Source organism: Aethalodelphis obliquidens, unplaced genomic scaffold, assembly GCF_003676395.1.
Source record: "Aethalodelphis obliquidens isolate GAN/ISIS:26980383/991018 unplaced genomic scaffold, ASM367639v1 scaffold62, whole genome shotgun sequence".
In the NCBI taxonomy this organism is placed as follows: Eukaryota; Metazoa; Chordata; class Mammalia; order Artiodactyla; family Delphinidae; genus Aethalodelphis; species Aethalodelphis obliquidens.
Genome location: NW_020838006.1, coordinates 9,523,329 through 9,537,775, shown reverse-complemented (window position 1 = coordinate 9,537,775; position 14,447 = coordinate 9,523,329). Strand labels below are relative to the sequence as shown.

The following is a 14,447-nucleotide window of genomic DNA, read 5'->3' as shown; positions in this document are numbered from 1 at the left end:
GAATTCTGCTCAATACTCTGTAATAACCTTAAAGGAAAAAGAATTTAAAAAAGAATAGGTACAGGTGTATGTATAACCAAATCACTTTGCTGTATACCTGAAACTAACAGAACATTGTTAATCAACTGTACACTGCTCCCATGTAAAGTAAGAATTAAAAGCAAAACAAAACCATGAGGACAGGGTTTAAGTGCGCTTTACTCAGCACCGCGGCCGGTCCCTCGCTCAGCGGCTGGCACGCGGCAGTGGCTCAGTAACCCTTTGTGGAGCCCGTGGAGGGTGGGGGAGGCTGGGGCACTCACCATAAGCAGTAAAGGGCCAGGCCTCCCCTCTGACATGCTCCAGGTCACTACCGCTTGGAATGGGCCAGTGCAGGAGCTCCTCACTGTTCTTGAAGCCAAAACTTGGATTCCGGGCGTGGGGCCCCTTGTGTGGGTCTCTGTAGCTGCCTGAAGTGGCCTGGGAGGTGTCAGGCGCATCTGGAGGGAGGCAAGAGTGGGCCTTGCGGTCACCACACCGCCACAGCTGTCACCCGGCCACTGGGGTGAGGCTGGGGTCCAGGGTCCGTGAGGGACGGATGCCGGCTCCTGTGTCAGAAGGCAGGCATGCAGCCCAGGATCTCAGCCCTTGGCAAGGAGAGAGATGCTCCCGGACAGTCGTCAGCTCTCACCCTGGGGCCAGGCTGCTCCCTGCCCCGTGCCAGCCGCTCTTCCGCCTCAGCCTTGACGGCCACGAGACTCAGTGCCGGGCGGCTGGGTGGGGCAGGGAGACAGCACAGGCGCTCACTCCTACAGGCGGAGACAGAGCGGGCAGCGGCCGAGAGCTAGGAGGTGCCAAAGGCCACCGCGGATGGGCTGGGGAAGCCGCAGGACTGTGTCTCCTGCACACCCCTCCAGCTCACCGTCCTGTGCGCTGCCTGAGGGCTGGGGAAGGCCAGGCCGGCCCGCTCGCACCACACTCTCTGGCCCCCGCCCTGTGCCTGGCACAGAGAGCAGCCCCGGAATGCTGGCACAAGAGACACCCCCTCAACCCAGCCGTTCACTGTCCACTGGGTTCACCTGAATCCTCTCCTCCATTTGAGTCCTTCCTGCCCTTCTGTCCTCTTAGGTCCCTGGCTCCTATTCTCACCCACAGCCCCACCTTCCACTCTGTTCTTCTGGAAGGACGCCACCTACATGAGATCCTCACCTACATGGAGAGGCAGGTGCGGATTCACACACATGCACACTCAAGGCACGGCAACCAGGGTCCGTGTTGGAGAGCGAGCAGGGCGTGTCCATAGGGAGATGCCTGAAATCCTAAGAGGGAACCTCAGGCTTCCTGTTCCAACCACCCTGGACCAGGGGCCTCAGGACATTCCCAGGGACAGAGGCAGGCAGACAGGCCTGAGGTGGGGGCCGAGGGATTTGGTTCAGAAATGACACTCAAAGGCCGGCAGCTGCCAAGCTCTGTCTCAGGGGATCCTGGGGGGATCCCAGAGGGACCCGGGGGGCCCCCACGCAAGGTGCCACTCTCCTGTGGGCGTCCCAAGTCAGCCTGAAGGGCAGGGGACGGGGACGGGCCAGGGCCAAGCCCAAGCCCAGCACGTACAATCACCACTCCGACAGGCACTTCCTCCCAGGCCAGTTCACGGGGCTGGCATCCACGGGCAGCTGCCAGGCACCTGCTGCCGGAGAGAAAAGCCCCATCGCCCCGGCGTTCGTGGAGGGAGGCGCCAGCTCGGATTCCAGAAAGGCGTGCAAGTCGAAGCAGAGCCCCCTCCCCGGATGTGGGCTGACCGGCGGCGGTACGCCCTGCCCTCCCACCCCGCTGTCCTCCGGCCCGGCCTCTGTGGGGCTGAGCGTGCCTTCTGTATTTGCTCTTGGAGCCGTGTCTCCTGGGGACCGTCTGTCTGCCACTCACCCTCTTGGGCTGCACTCCCTCTTCCTGGACAGCCAGGGACCAGGCTGCTTCTGTCTGCAAGGCAATGGGAGATGCTGCAAAGACGGAGAACGGGGAGGGCTTGACCAAGAGGAGAGGCTGGCTCGACAGAGATAATTGGGCCTCCTGTATCCTGTATCAATCCATCACATTTATAGTCTTCTCTCCAGACAGGAGACAACGAGGAAATGACAAAAGCCAATAAGGCCAATAAATAAAGGGTAATGGAATAACCAGTACAGGCAGCCCATCCCGAGCCCCAGAGCCAGGAGCAGTGCCGAGCCCTCCCCTGTGTCCGTCTTGATTTCAGCCACAGGCCCCAGGGGACAGGTAACACCGTTCAGCAGCCCCCATGGGGTTTTCAGCTGGAGCTCCAGCTGCTCAGGCCAAAAACCCTGGCATCATCCCTACCTCCTCTCTCTCACACACCCCACATCCAATCCAGCAGGAAATCCTGCCGGCTCTGCTTTCAGAATATATCCCAAGTCAGACCACTCCTCAACACCACCGTCGCCGTGCTGGTCTGAGCCACCAACGCCTCTTACCTGGATTCTTACAAAGTCCTCCTGGTCGGTCCTTGGCCCAGACCGTTCTCAACACAGCAGCCAGTGGCGTCTATTAAAAGGCAAGTTGCACAGAACCCCCGAGTGGCCCCCATCACACTCAGAGAACAGCCTGAGCCCTCTGCAGCCCCCCAATGCACCCCGCTCCCCAGGGCCTGAGCCCGTCTGCAACCCCGGCTCTTACTCCACTTCAGCCACACCAGCTCCTTGCTGGCTCCTGCCCAGGCCGTGCACGCCTCACCTGAGGGCTTCAGCAGTGGCTGTTCCCTCTCTGTCACAGTCTTCTCCCAGAGAGTGCATGGCGCCCCTCTTTCCTCGGATGTCACTTTCGCAATGAGGCAACAATGACCATCGTACTTTCTATCCTCTCCAGCCCACTGTTTCTATACTTAGATCACATTCCGTGGGGTATAATTTACACGTAACAAATACATCCTTTTTATTTTTAAGATCTTAACCCTTCTTTCTTTTTTTAATGTTTATTTATTTTTGCTGCGCTGGGTCTTAGCTGCAGCATGTGGGATCTAGTTCCCTGACCAGGGATCAAATCTGGCCCCCTTACATTGGGAGCTTGGGGTCTTAGCCACTGGACCACGAGGGAAGTCCCAAAATTCACTCTTTTTAACTGCGCAGTGTGGTGAGTTTTGACAAATGTATAAGCAGTAATAACCACCACCAAAATCAAGATATCAAATATTTCCATCACGTCCTCATGCTCCTTCGCATTCAACCCCTTTCCCAGCCCCAGTCCCTGGAAACCACTGAGGTGTTTTCTGTTCCTGTAGTTCTGCTTTTTTCTGGAGCATTCATTTGAATGGAATCATACTGCACATAGCCTTTGTGTCTGGCTGCTGTCACTTAGCATAATGCATTTGAACCTCATCCGTGTTGCTGCGTGTGTCGGTTTGTTCCTTTTCATTGCTGAGAGGTACTCCATTAAATGGAGGTACCATGGTTGGTTTTGCATTCAATAGTTGATGGACTGGACATTTGGGTTGTTTACAGTTTTTTGCCATCAGGAATAAAGCTGCGGCTATCAACATTGTGTACTTGTGTTTGTGTGATCATATGTTTTTATCTCTTGGGTAAATGCCTAGAAATTTAGTTTCAGGGGACAACTAATCAGTTTCATCTGATTAGTATATGTTTAACTCTATAGAAGTTGTCAAATGTTTCCCAGAGTGGTTGTTCATCATTCATTCCCACCAGCAATGAGTTCCAGTTGCTCAGGCTTCCCTGGTGGCGCAGTGGTTGGGAGTCCGCCTGCCGATGCAGGGGACACGGGTTCGCACCCTGGTTTGGGAAGATCCCACATGCAGTGGAGCGGCTGGGCCCGTGAGCCATGGCCGCTGAGCCTGCACGTCCGGAGCCTGTGCTCCGCAACAGGAGAGGCCACAGCAGTGAGAGGCCCAAGTACCACAAAAAAAAAAAAAAAAAAAAGAGAGTTCCAGTTGCTCCATATCCATGCCAACACTTGGAACTGTCAGTCTTTTTTTTTCCTTTAATTTTAGCCAATTGGGTGGGTGTGTCCTATAATCTTAATCTGCATTTCCCTGATGACAAATGATGTTGAGCATCTTTTCATGTGCTTATTAGCCATTCCTATATCCTCCTTGGTGAAATGTCTGCTATTGTTTTTAAGGAGCTCTAAAGAAATGCTTTATATATTAATACATATGCCACCATTTGAAGGAGCAAAACTCCCTGTGCAGTGTGAAAACATTCCACCGCTCTGCGTGGGCTTGCTGTATCATCTGGAGAAACTGACCTCACTGTTCTAGTCTCCCTTTTCTCATCTGTAAAATGGGCATGACAATACTTACCTCCTAAGGTAGTGTGAGGATTGTGTAAACTAAGACACATAAAGAATTTACAATAATCCCTAGTACACAGTAGCACTTAATAAATATCCAGCATGATAATGATGAGCATGATTACCAGCCCCCATGTGACTTGTTCATGCCAATCCAATTTCCCTCTTCCAGAGCCCTGTGTTTTCATCTGTAAATGGTTAGGGACAATCTCTAAGCCCCTTCCACAGTAACATTCACTGATTTCCTGAACTGTTCTGTTTACTAACACACCCCTCACAGGTCCCTTCCTCCACCCAGGGGCACCCCCGATAGCCACCCACCCCCCGGGACACTAGTTACACACACAATGCAGCAGAAAGCTCCCTGCAGCCCGTCCTTCCTGACACGCAGAATGGCCTAGGCCCCAGCTCCTCAGTCACCAATGAGAGGGACCGTGAGAAGCTGGAAGGACCGGGGGGGACAGTGGAGACTGAGGAAGAGCTGGGAAGGGCAGATGGCGCCAGGCAAGACCAAGGAAGCTGGGAAGGTAGTGTGGCCTTTCTGGGACCCCATCCCCTGCCCCGCAGGGCCCCGCATGCCCTTCCCTCTCCCCACACCACCCTCTCCCTAGCTCAGCTCCACAGCTCAGGGTGGCGGGGGACCAGGCCCTCCGTCAGCCACACCCTCCCCCCACCTGACCTCTGGGGGAAGCTGGATCCCCAAGAGAGCCCCTCCCTGGGGGTGTGGGGCAGGGAGGACAGGAGTGTCGGGAAATCAGTCCACACAGACCTGGGGCTGTTACCAGGGCACCACAGGGAGTGGAAGGAGGTGAGAGAAGGGGGCTGGCCAGCAGGGCCCAGGCCGCTGGCAGGACAGGCCAGAGGTGGCGACTGGGGAGCTGAGGGACAGGGAGGCTGCTAGAGCAGAGGGCGTCACAGGGGCTGGGGGCCTGGGGGTTCTAGAAGCCCAGAGCAGGGAGACTAGGAGGCAGTGAGGGGCTGGAGTACAGGAGACGTGAGGAAGACCATAGGCCAGGGTCACAGCTGGGTCGGGGTGCTGAAGCTCTGGACTTCCCACCCCCAGTCCTCCATTTCGCTTACACTAAGTGGACTCTTTACGCGCACTGTCAGCTCCTCGATTATGGGCAGCCCACCCAGACCTCGCCACCCACCTGCCGCCAGGCCCCAGATGCAGAGCCCCCCGTGCTGATTTCTCTGCTCCTGTGACCCGGCTGAGGACCACCTGGCCCCATGTGTCTGCTTCCCGTCAGCCTCAGCTGCTGCGTGACCACCCTCCTCCTCCTGTAGAGACTCTGACGTCTGCGGGATAAATAAAAACAGAGCAGTGGGGCCACAGCCTGGCCAGCGGGCCTGACGGCAGCGGGACTCCCCAGGCGCGAGGGACAGGAGGCCCCGGAGCCAAAGGAGTCCCTTTCCTCACTCACTCACTCCTGCTAAGTGATGTCAGCCTACACATGGGACCAGCTGGGGAAACCGAGGCATCTGTCCATTCTTCCTTTAGCAAACATGTGCTGAACATCTCCCAGATTCTGGAGTTAAAAAAATGAGCACAAACAGAGGAGGCCCATGCCATCCTGGGGAGACAGACATTAACCTCAAAATCCACAAACCAGGGCTCTTTAGAATTACAAAACAGTGAGGGGGTGGGGGACAAAGTACGAGTACGAATATCCAGGGGACGGCATCAGGGAAGACCTCTGATGAAGACATGGCATTTTTGTTGACTGAGGTGGGTGTTGCCAGGCAGAGAGAGGGAAGGGTCGCAGCCTGGTCCAGAAGGGAAAGATGGCCCACGTGGCTGGCATGGGAGTGAGGGGGAGCCAGGAGCGGAGTGTGGACGTGACCCAGGGGCACACAAAGAGGTGCCTTGCTGTACATGCTTTTTTATTATTTGGGGGAGGGGCACGGTTGCCATCTGGGTTTGTACTTTAGAAAGATCCCACCTCTTGCTCTGAGGGAAAGATCTGTGGGGCATAAGAATAGATGAGGGGAAACAGGTCAGGTGGTCTCTGTAGGGAGAGATGATGGGGCTTGGAATAGGATGGGGACAGTGGAGGGTGAAAAACTTGGGAGCAATTTTGGATGCAAAACTGGGGGACAGAGCACCCAAGAGTGGGTGGAGGTGTCTCTGACTAGGACAAGGAAGGTGCCACGAGAGGCAAGAGGCCTCCTCAGGCCACCTCCTGGGCTGGCCCTCAGGCCTCCTACATGTGGCCCAAAGAGTACTTGGCAAGCAGGGTGGATGATTCATTGGGGACCTATTCTATTTAAGAGTTAATTCTCCACTATGGAGAAGAGTATGAAGGCTCCTTTAAAAACTAAAATTACAGCTACCATATGATCCAGTAATCCCACTCCTGGGCATATATCCAGAGAAAACTCTAATTTGAAAAGATACATGCACCCCAATGTTCAATGCAACACTATTCACAATAGCCAAGATATGGAAGCAACCTAAATGCCCATCAACAGATGAATGGATAAAGAAGATGTGGTACATACAATGGAATATTACTCAGCCATAAAAAAGAACAAAATAATGCCATTTGCAGTAACATGGATGCAACTAGAGATTATCATACTAAGTTAAGTCAGACAGAGAAAAATACCATATGATATCACTTATATGTGGAAGCTAAAATATGACACAAATGAACCTATGAAACAGAAACAGGATCACGGACATAGAGAATAGACTTGTGGTTGCCAAGGGGGAGGGGGTTGGAGGAGGGATGTAGTGGGAGGTTGGGGTTAGCAGACGTAAGCTATTATATATAGAATGGATAAACAACAAGGTCTACTGTATAGCACAAAGAAGTATATTCAATATCCTATGATAAACCATAATGGAGGGCTTCCCTGGTGGCGCAGTGGTTTAGAATCCGCCTGCCAATGCAGGGGACACGGGTTCGAGCCCTAGTCCGGGAAGATCCCACATGCCACGGAGCAACTAAGCCCGTGTGCCACAACTACTGAGCCTGCGCTCTAGAGCCTGCGAGCCACAACTACTGAGCCCATGTGCTACAACTACTGAAGCCCACGCACCTAGAGCCCATGCTCTGCAACAAGAGAAGCCACCGCAATGAGAAGCCCGTGCACCACAACAAAGAGTAGCCCCCACTCGCCGCAACTAGAGAAAGCCCGTGTGCAGCAACGAAGACCCAAGGCAGTCAAAAATTAATTAATTTAAAAAAAAACATAATGGAAAATATAAAAAAAGAATGTATATATATGTGTAACTGAATCACTGTGCCGTACAGCAGAAATACAACATTGTAAATCAACTATACTTCAATTTAAAAAAAAATAAAACAGGGGCTTCCCTGGTGGCGCAGTGGTTGAGAGTCCGCCTGCCGGTGCGGGGGATGCGGGTTCGTGCCCCAGTTTGGGAGGATCCCACATGCCGCGGAGCGGCTGGGCCCGTAAGCCATGGCCGCTGAGCCTGCGCGTCCGGAGCCTGTGCTCCGCGGCGGGAGAGGCCGCGGCAGTGAGAGGCCCGCATACCGCAAAAAAAAAAAATAAATAAAAAATAAAACAACAACAAAAAAAGTGAAGTGCTGTGTCTACAACTTACTTTTTTTTAGACGATGATTTACTTTTAAATGGTTCAAGAAAAGAACACCAATGAGACACAATATTGAGGGAGGGCACTCATTGCACTTTCAACTTTTCTGAAAGCTTGAAATTATTCAAAATAAAATTGGAGGGGGGGCGGATTAAACTCCTTAGGCTACTCTGACATGAGCCAAACATGAGGCGCACTGGACAAGATGACCCTCCTGTCCTATCTAGCCTGAGAGCCTGCTGACTGAGGCTCTGTGTTCGGGTGGGGTCCCAGCAGTGTGGCATTAGGCCACATTGACCCCTAGAGTGCCATGCACTCAGAGTGCTGTGCACTCAGAGGGGACCAGCCCTTGGCCGAATTGTCAAGTTCAAGAACATGGAAGAGAAGCCCATCCAAGCACCCCATCTCCCCTTGCCCCAAATTATACAGAGTGCAGTGCATCCCACTTGGCCCTCTGATGACCTGAGGGTTGGTCCCTGAAGGTGAGGCTGGACTGGAAAAACAGCACTGGATCCCGTGATAGACCATCTCCATGATGACACCCAGAAAAGCAGGCCAGACGAAGAAGCTGGGCATGGGCGTGGGCAAGAGCAGGGGTTCCATGGTCGATGTGAGGCCACCCCTGACCAGCTCCACCAGAATGAATTAGAGGCTCAAGGAGGAGAGTGAGGGCCCAGAAAGGGGAAGGGCACACGGGGTGGACGTGGTAGGGAGTTAGCAGGGAACATAGCAGCGGACCCTGGGGTCAGGGACAGGCCGCTGACGGGAAATTGGAGATACGTCACGTTAATGCCAATGACATTTATGGACTCATGATCAGGGCAGGGAACACAGACGACATGGTAATACTCACAGTCACTCCAAGAGCAGGGCTGCAGGCTAAGCCCAGCTCTGTAGGAAGCCATTCATTCCCTTGAGATCAGACTCTGTATCTCCTGCTGGGCTCTATTCTAAGTCCTGAAGGAGGGACAGAGGTTTTCAGTCGTTTGAAGATGGAGTCACAAGTGCAGAAACACTAGCAGGTATTTAAGGGGCTAGCACACCCATCCTACCTTTGCCACTTGTGTAAGGTCCCCCTTTGCTGCATACGATATAGGCGAAATAGTCTCAATCCACAGACCAAAGAGCCTGAAGTCTCGAAATAAAGATGTTACTGCAGGTAGAGAGAGATTAGGGAGTGAGTCCCTCGCCCCCAGAGGGGGGTCCCAGCAGCAGAGCCTGGGTCCTTCTCCCTCGGCAGCCTCCCTCAGACCAGGGGCTCCCTGAGCATAAACAGAGTGGAAGGCAGAGTCCCAGGTGCAGCCTGAGACCGCGGCAGGACCCGGAGAGGGCCCGGCTGGATGGTGATTGGCTCAGGTCAGTAATGAGGTCCTTCTTTGACCAGAGGGACACACCTGATGCTGGGGGGAGGCCTAGGGCTCTGCTGCGTCTGAGTCCAAGTACTCAACGGTCCCACGGGGGAGGCGGAAGTGATCTGATCCAGAGGAAAGTCCTGAGCTCTACCCAGTGTTTACATTTCAATGTTTGTTTTGGAGGGACTCTTAGCGGAAGTGTTGAGACAATTCAAGCATCACTTGTTGTATATCAACAAAACTTTTACATATAATAATGAGGATTGGGAGACGCATTTTTTTTTTATTGTAAGTAGTTACCTCTTTTTCACAATGACCAGGTAGCGTTTTTCACAGGAACTAAAAATGTGTTAAGACATTTTAATTTACTGATCTAAAAATCAAGACTTTCTACCATCGAGGTGGAGGCACAGGAGTGAGAACAGCATGGGAATAACCCCAAGGCTGCTGGATACTGAGGTCAGAGGAGAACGTAGTGACGGGCTCGGGGGACAGTGGACGGGGACTCACCTCTGGAGATGGGCGGTAGGACCTCTCCCACAGAGCCGCCCTCGGGCTCCTGGAAAAACACCCAGACCCCACTGTCACCTCTTCAAGAAGGAGAAAAAGTAACAGATTTTTTTGGTCACAGTGACACTTTGGCTCTTTCTCCTTGAGAAGAAAAAGACTGGCACAAGCTAATGGGGAACAGTGGGATAAAACAGGCCGGTATTAACCGGACTGAAGTGTTCTGACCCCCCAACTTCTTTCTTGTTTACCCAAATAAAGCAGAACAAGATCAACCATTCTCATCTTACCTTTATCTTAACACCTTGGCATTTCTGTTAGAGACAAACACAAAAACACCACAAAAACTGTTCTGGTAACACCACTTGGAAAGACAGTACTGACAGGACACAGTCAGACAAGTTCCTGCGCTCTATTTGAAGATATATTACTGCCTGCACTTATGACAGCCCATGAAAGGATTCCAAACCCAAATCTAGAGATCTGGTCAGAAAACAGCCACTGTTTCCCCCAGAGGTAACTGTCTTTGGGTCTTTGGGCCAACCAGGTAGACAGGCAGGCACAAAGGCGAGCAAGCCATGAGCTGGTGAATCTGTGGGCACAGACCCTTCTAAGGTTCCTCAATCTGTAGAACAAAAAGCCCATCTGGAAAGCAAGGAACACATCGATTTGGCACCAGCCAGGCACTAGAAGAACTGCATTTCTGAAGGCCAGCAGGGACTCAGATAAACCCCCGGAAGCACTGTCCTCTAACGTTCAAATACCTGTGACTGTTTCTTCCCAAAGAACAAGGAGAGTTCAAGTCAGAAGACATTCAAGTCCCTATGGCTCGACTGCAGACAAGAAACCAGACCCCTCTTACCAAGCAAGCCCCAGGATCACAGACACCCACGGACGTATGTCCTTGAGCCTCTGTGTCAGGGAAGATTTTAATGTACCCCATGTTATGTGCCTCATTCCTTGTGGATTACTTCTTTGGGAAGATGAACCTTGGGCAAAATACTTCAGCTCTCTAAGCCTCAATTTCCTCATGGGTAAAATGAGGATAGTGGTGTTTCCCTCAGAGGGTAGCTGTAGGATAATACGTGGAAAGCACTTAGCTTAGCATACAGAACACACTAAGTGAGCAGAAAATGTAGTTGTTGAGTGCTTCTGCATAACAGAAGAGGAGGAACAGCAGGTCCATGAGAGGAGGAACAAGAAACAAATATATGATACACGTGGTCAGGACAATGCATAGAGGTTATCTAAAAGCCATCTCTAAGACCAGCTCAAGTCCCAGGGAAACAACACGTACAATCTTGGGTTCCAAGAAGGCTGAGCAGATACTTCAAAGACACTGTACGATTTGGAGGCAGAAAATATAACGCCTTCACATACAATACATCCAGAGAGACACGCACACAGCGTCATCCCGCAGACAGCCCTCCTGTTAACTTGACACAAGACCAGCCCGTGATCTGCAGGCGTTAACAGTTTCCTTAGTTTCCCACGTCAAATAAAATACCAACCAAAACATCTGACATCTTTTGGGGAGAAATTTAGTCCGAAATTTAGGATTCCATCATTTTAAAACAAAGCCACTAAAATACAGTATCTGAAGAGGCCGCACCTGCTTCATTACAGATGACATCACGCTTCTGAGACGTGAACTACGAGGACTTTCTCTCCAGGACTCCTGACTGCTCCTGAGCTTTGAGTTCTTCCAGCTTCTTCTTGTAGCGAGTCATGAACTCCTCATCAGGTTCAATGCCTGCGTTCTGCAAATTTTCCATGACCTTTTCCAGTCTGAGTACCGATCGGGCTCCCTCAATCTTTCTTGTGCTCAGGTACAGAGTGAACTCCCTGAAATCCAGGAGCTTACAGGTGTCCACCGAGCAGATGTTCTTGATGTCACTAGTCCTATCCAGATGAGGGAAAAACACCAGTCCTGACAACTTCTCCAGCTCCTGCAGGCTCACCTGGAACTCACTTAATTGGGGCTGGAAGCCAATGGCCTTGTTGGGCACCACGAAGGCCCCTAGTGCCAGGGGCTCAGCAGACCTCGGGTTTCTGCGCGCCAGGATCACCTTGTAGAGGTGGGAGGGCACCGCCACATTGTCCTCGCCGATCACCTAAAAGCAAAGCAGCCATATTTGCGATGCTAATTTGCACTAGCAAGTCCCAAAGTTTTCCTGAAAAGCTTTAAGATGCATTTCTGAAAATGTACTTACAAACTACCCCACCCCATCCCCAATGGATTTAAATTCAGCTGCCAAAGGTAATAATAACCAAGACACAGACTCACAGAGAAGATGAGCATTTAACAGGTAGATTCTGATTGTCTTTAAAGCAACACCACCCCAAAGAGCAGGGGTCCCATTCTCTGCCCCGTCTGTAGGACAAAGGGGTGTCAGGAGTGAGTCCTGGGTTTTTTAATGGACATGAAAAGGTGTCACCTTCTCTCTGTCTCATAATCAGAACTTCTGGTGCTCCTAACATTCAAAGGTCAAAACGGCCAGCTTGGGGAACTCCCAGCTCTAGAAATAAAAATATGGCCTTGGTTTATCAAATTCGCTAGGGAGCTAAAAAAACAGCCTTTCAAGAAACGCCCAGACACACCACATCAGTATTACTATCTCCAGTATCACCTAGACTGTGGCTCATTTTTAAATTACATTAGGTAAATGTAAATGCTGTTTGCTCAGAGTTCTGCACACTCTTGGGTCTGCTATCAAACACAGAACCCCTGAATGTGTCATCAAATCAGACACTTTGGAAAGGTATCCACACAACGAAAAAGCCAGAGCCAGGGTCAGGCCTGAAAACAACTTGGCTGCCTGTGGAGGCTGGCTGTAATAATGAAATAACACTGTTATGAAACCTTTTCAAATTTCCTTCCAATTGGCTTAGAAGCCATTATCTGCTTTCTGAAAAAGAAAAAAATGAACGTCCATTTCCTTAATGGTCTCCAATAAAATGACACAATCCAGCTACAATATGCTTGTGGTACTACTGCTCCTCCTGGGCCGGCCTTTCCTTGGCAAGAGGCCTCCCTTCCAGGCCAAGCCCGCTCGCTGTGGGAGGCCCCGCTGGGAGCCCAGATAAGGCAGAGCTAAAGTACCAGAGCTACAGAGGATTCTTTTCTGCTTTTCCCAAGCTCCTACCCACACGGCGCACAGCCTAACAACTCCAAGGCCATCTGCTGCCTAACACGCAGGGAAGTCCCACAGCCAAGGCCAACTGCAGGGCTGCAGGGAAGACCCATCATTCCACAGGAATGATCTCTGTAACTGTCTTGGAAGTTAGTGAAAGTGGTTGGTCAGGGTGCAGTTTAGAGTAAGGTTTATGAAACTACACAACCTACAGACACAAAATCCCCCGCTGCCGCCCAAGAAGTCATTTATGCATGCTCTTCAAGACCAAAAAACACGCTGAAGGTGAGCTCGATGGAGTACACAACTAGCCCACAGATCACCAAGAGATGTTAACTCAACACTGCAACTCAGAGGTCCTGTGCCCAGCACTGCTGGAAATACGGAAAGGAATAATCTTGAAAGTAAATGCCGCTGGCGCTGCTCTCAAGAAGCTTCCCATCCAGGAGAGGAGTCAACACCCACAGCCTTCACTGCAGGCAGAATGTGGTGAGACGCTGATACGGAGCATCAGCAGCAGTGCTGAGGGGGTGGGTGCAGGGGAAGTCAGGGACCGGAACTGACGGTGTGGCTGCACCTGAGCCATAGTTTACAAGGCGGGGTGGCGGGGGGGGAGGGCGGTTAAATGGGCTTCAGGTGGTCCAGGCACTAACTAACTAGCTGGGGAGCCAACAGTTAAGCAAATCCTTGGTGCCCCCTGGTGGACATCCTCCATCACGGCAGCACAGATCTCAGACTCCAACTGTCAGGAGACCAGTCACTTGATTATTTTCTCTCCTCATGGACTCTGTCTACAAATGACAATTCTCAAAAATAATTAATTGGTTAGGCCATGTGCTGCCAACCAGAGCTTCTAACCAGGTTTATTAAATTCCAGCCAAAAGTAAAGAAGCTTGACATATGAAGATTCATGGCTTTACCTCATGGAAATGTACCATTTCTATTAGATTTTCAAAAACTCTCACATAGCTAGAGAACCTCTAATATTACTTTCGAGAAACCTCACGGACACAGAAATTCCTAGTACGAACCACAAAGTGTGACTCTTCCACCCATGACGGTCTCAGAATATTTCAACAAAGGGGGTGTAAAACACTATTATTCCCAGAAATAAAGAGAATAATGGAAACCTTAGCCACTATCTTCTTTGGTTCAGTCTGCTTTGTTCTCAGGAAGTAAACATCTTTAATCTGCCTAATATAGGAACCAGTCCTATTTGGAAACTCAGAACCCTCATCGTTTCTTCCTCGAATTTAAAACTTAAAAAAAAAATCCTGAAATATTTTAAAGCTATCTTCTTCTCTGTAAACAACTCAACCTACATAATAAATCCTTCCCACTTTCAGGAAAATTAGAAGACTTTCAGAAAATGTTTCTAGAAACTAGGGTACTGAAGCAGAATGGTTCAGCAGATTGAAACCCCACAGACCTGAGGCTTTGCACGAAGTTACAAGTCACAGCCACTGGTATCTTCTTTTTTCATTCATAAAATGGGTAATAACAATCGCCAAGCAGTCTATCTCATAGAATAGTTCTGAAGATATAAAGACACGTTAAAAAAAAAAAAAGATTTTGAAACCTGCAAGGCCTATG

At 50.9% G+C, this 14,447-nt stretch overlaps 1 protein-coding gene across 5 annotated transcripts in view; it reads right to left on the bottom strand.

Annotated features, from left to right (window-relative positions):
• Positions 1 to 1,852: 1,852 nt before the first annotated feature.
• The window catches only part of EXOG (exo/endonuclease G), a 30,587-nt gene continuing 17,992 nt past the window's right edge, over positions 1,853 to 14,447 (bottom strand). Inside the window, exons 6-7 of one of the 5 annotated variants that reach the window (XM_027088371.1) lie at positions 11,333 to 11,834; positions 1,853 to 1,956 (exon numbers count right to left, since the gene is read on the bottom strand). In XM_027088371.1, coding sequence (XP_026944172.1) covers positions 11,373 to 11,834 — 462 coding nt within the window. In that variant the 3' untranslated portion in view covers positions 1,853 to 1,956; positions 11,333 to 11,372. Of the gene's footprint in view, positions 1,957 to 9,476; positions 11,835 to 14,447 lie in introns of those variants that run through there. The other 4 variants (XR_003429043.1, XM_027088369.1, XM_027088370.1 and 1 more) reach the window with 4 other exon arrangements.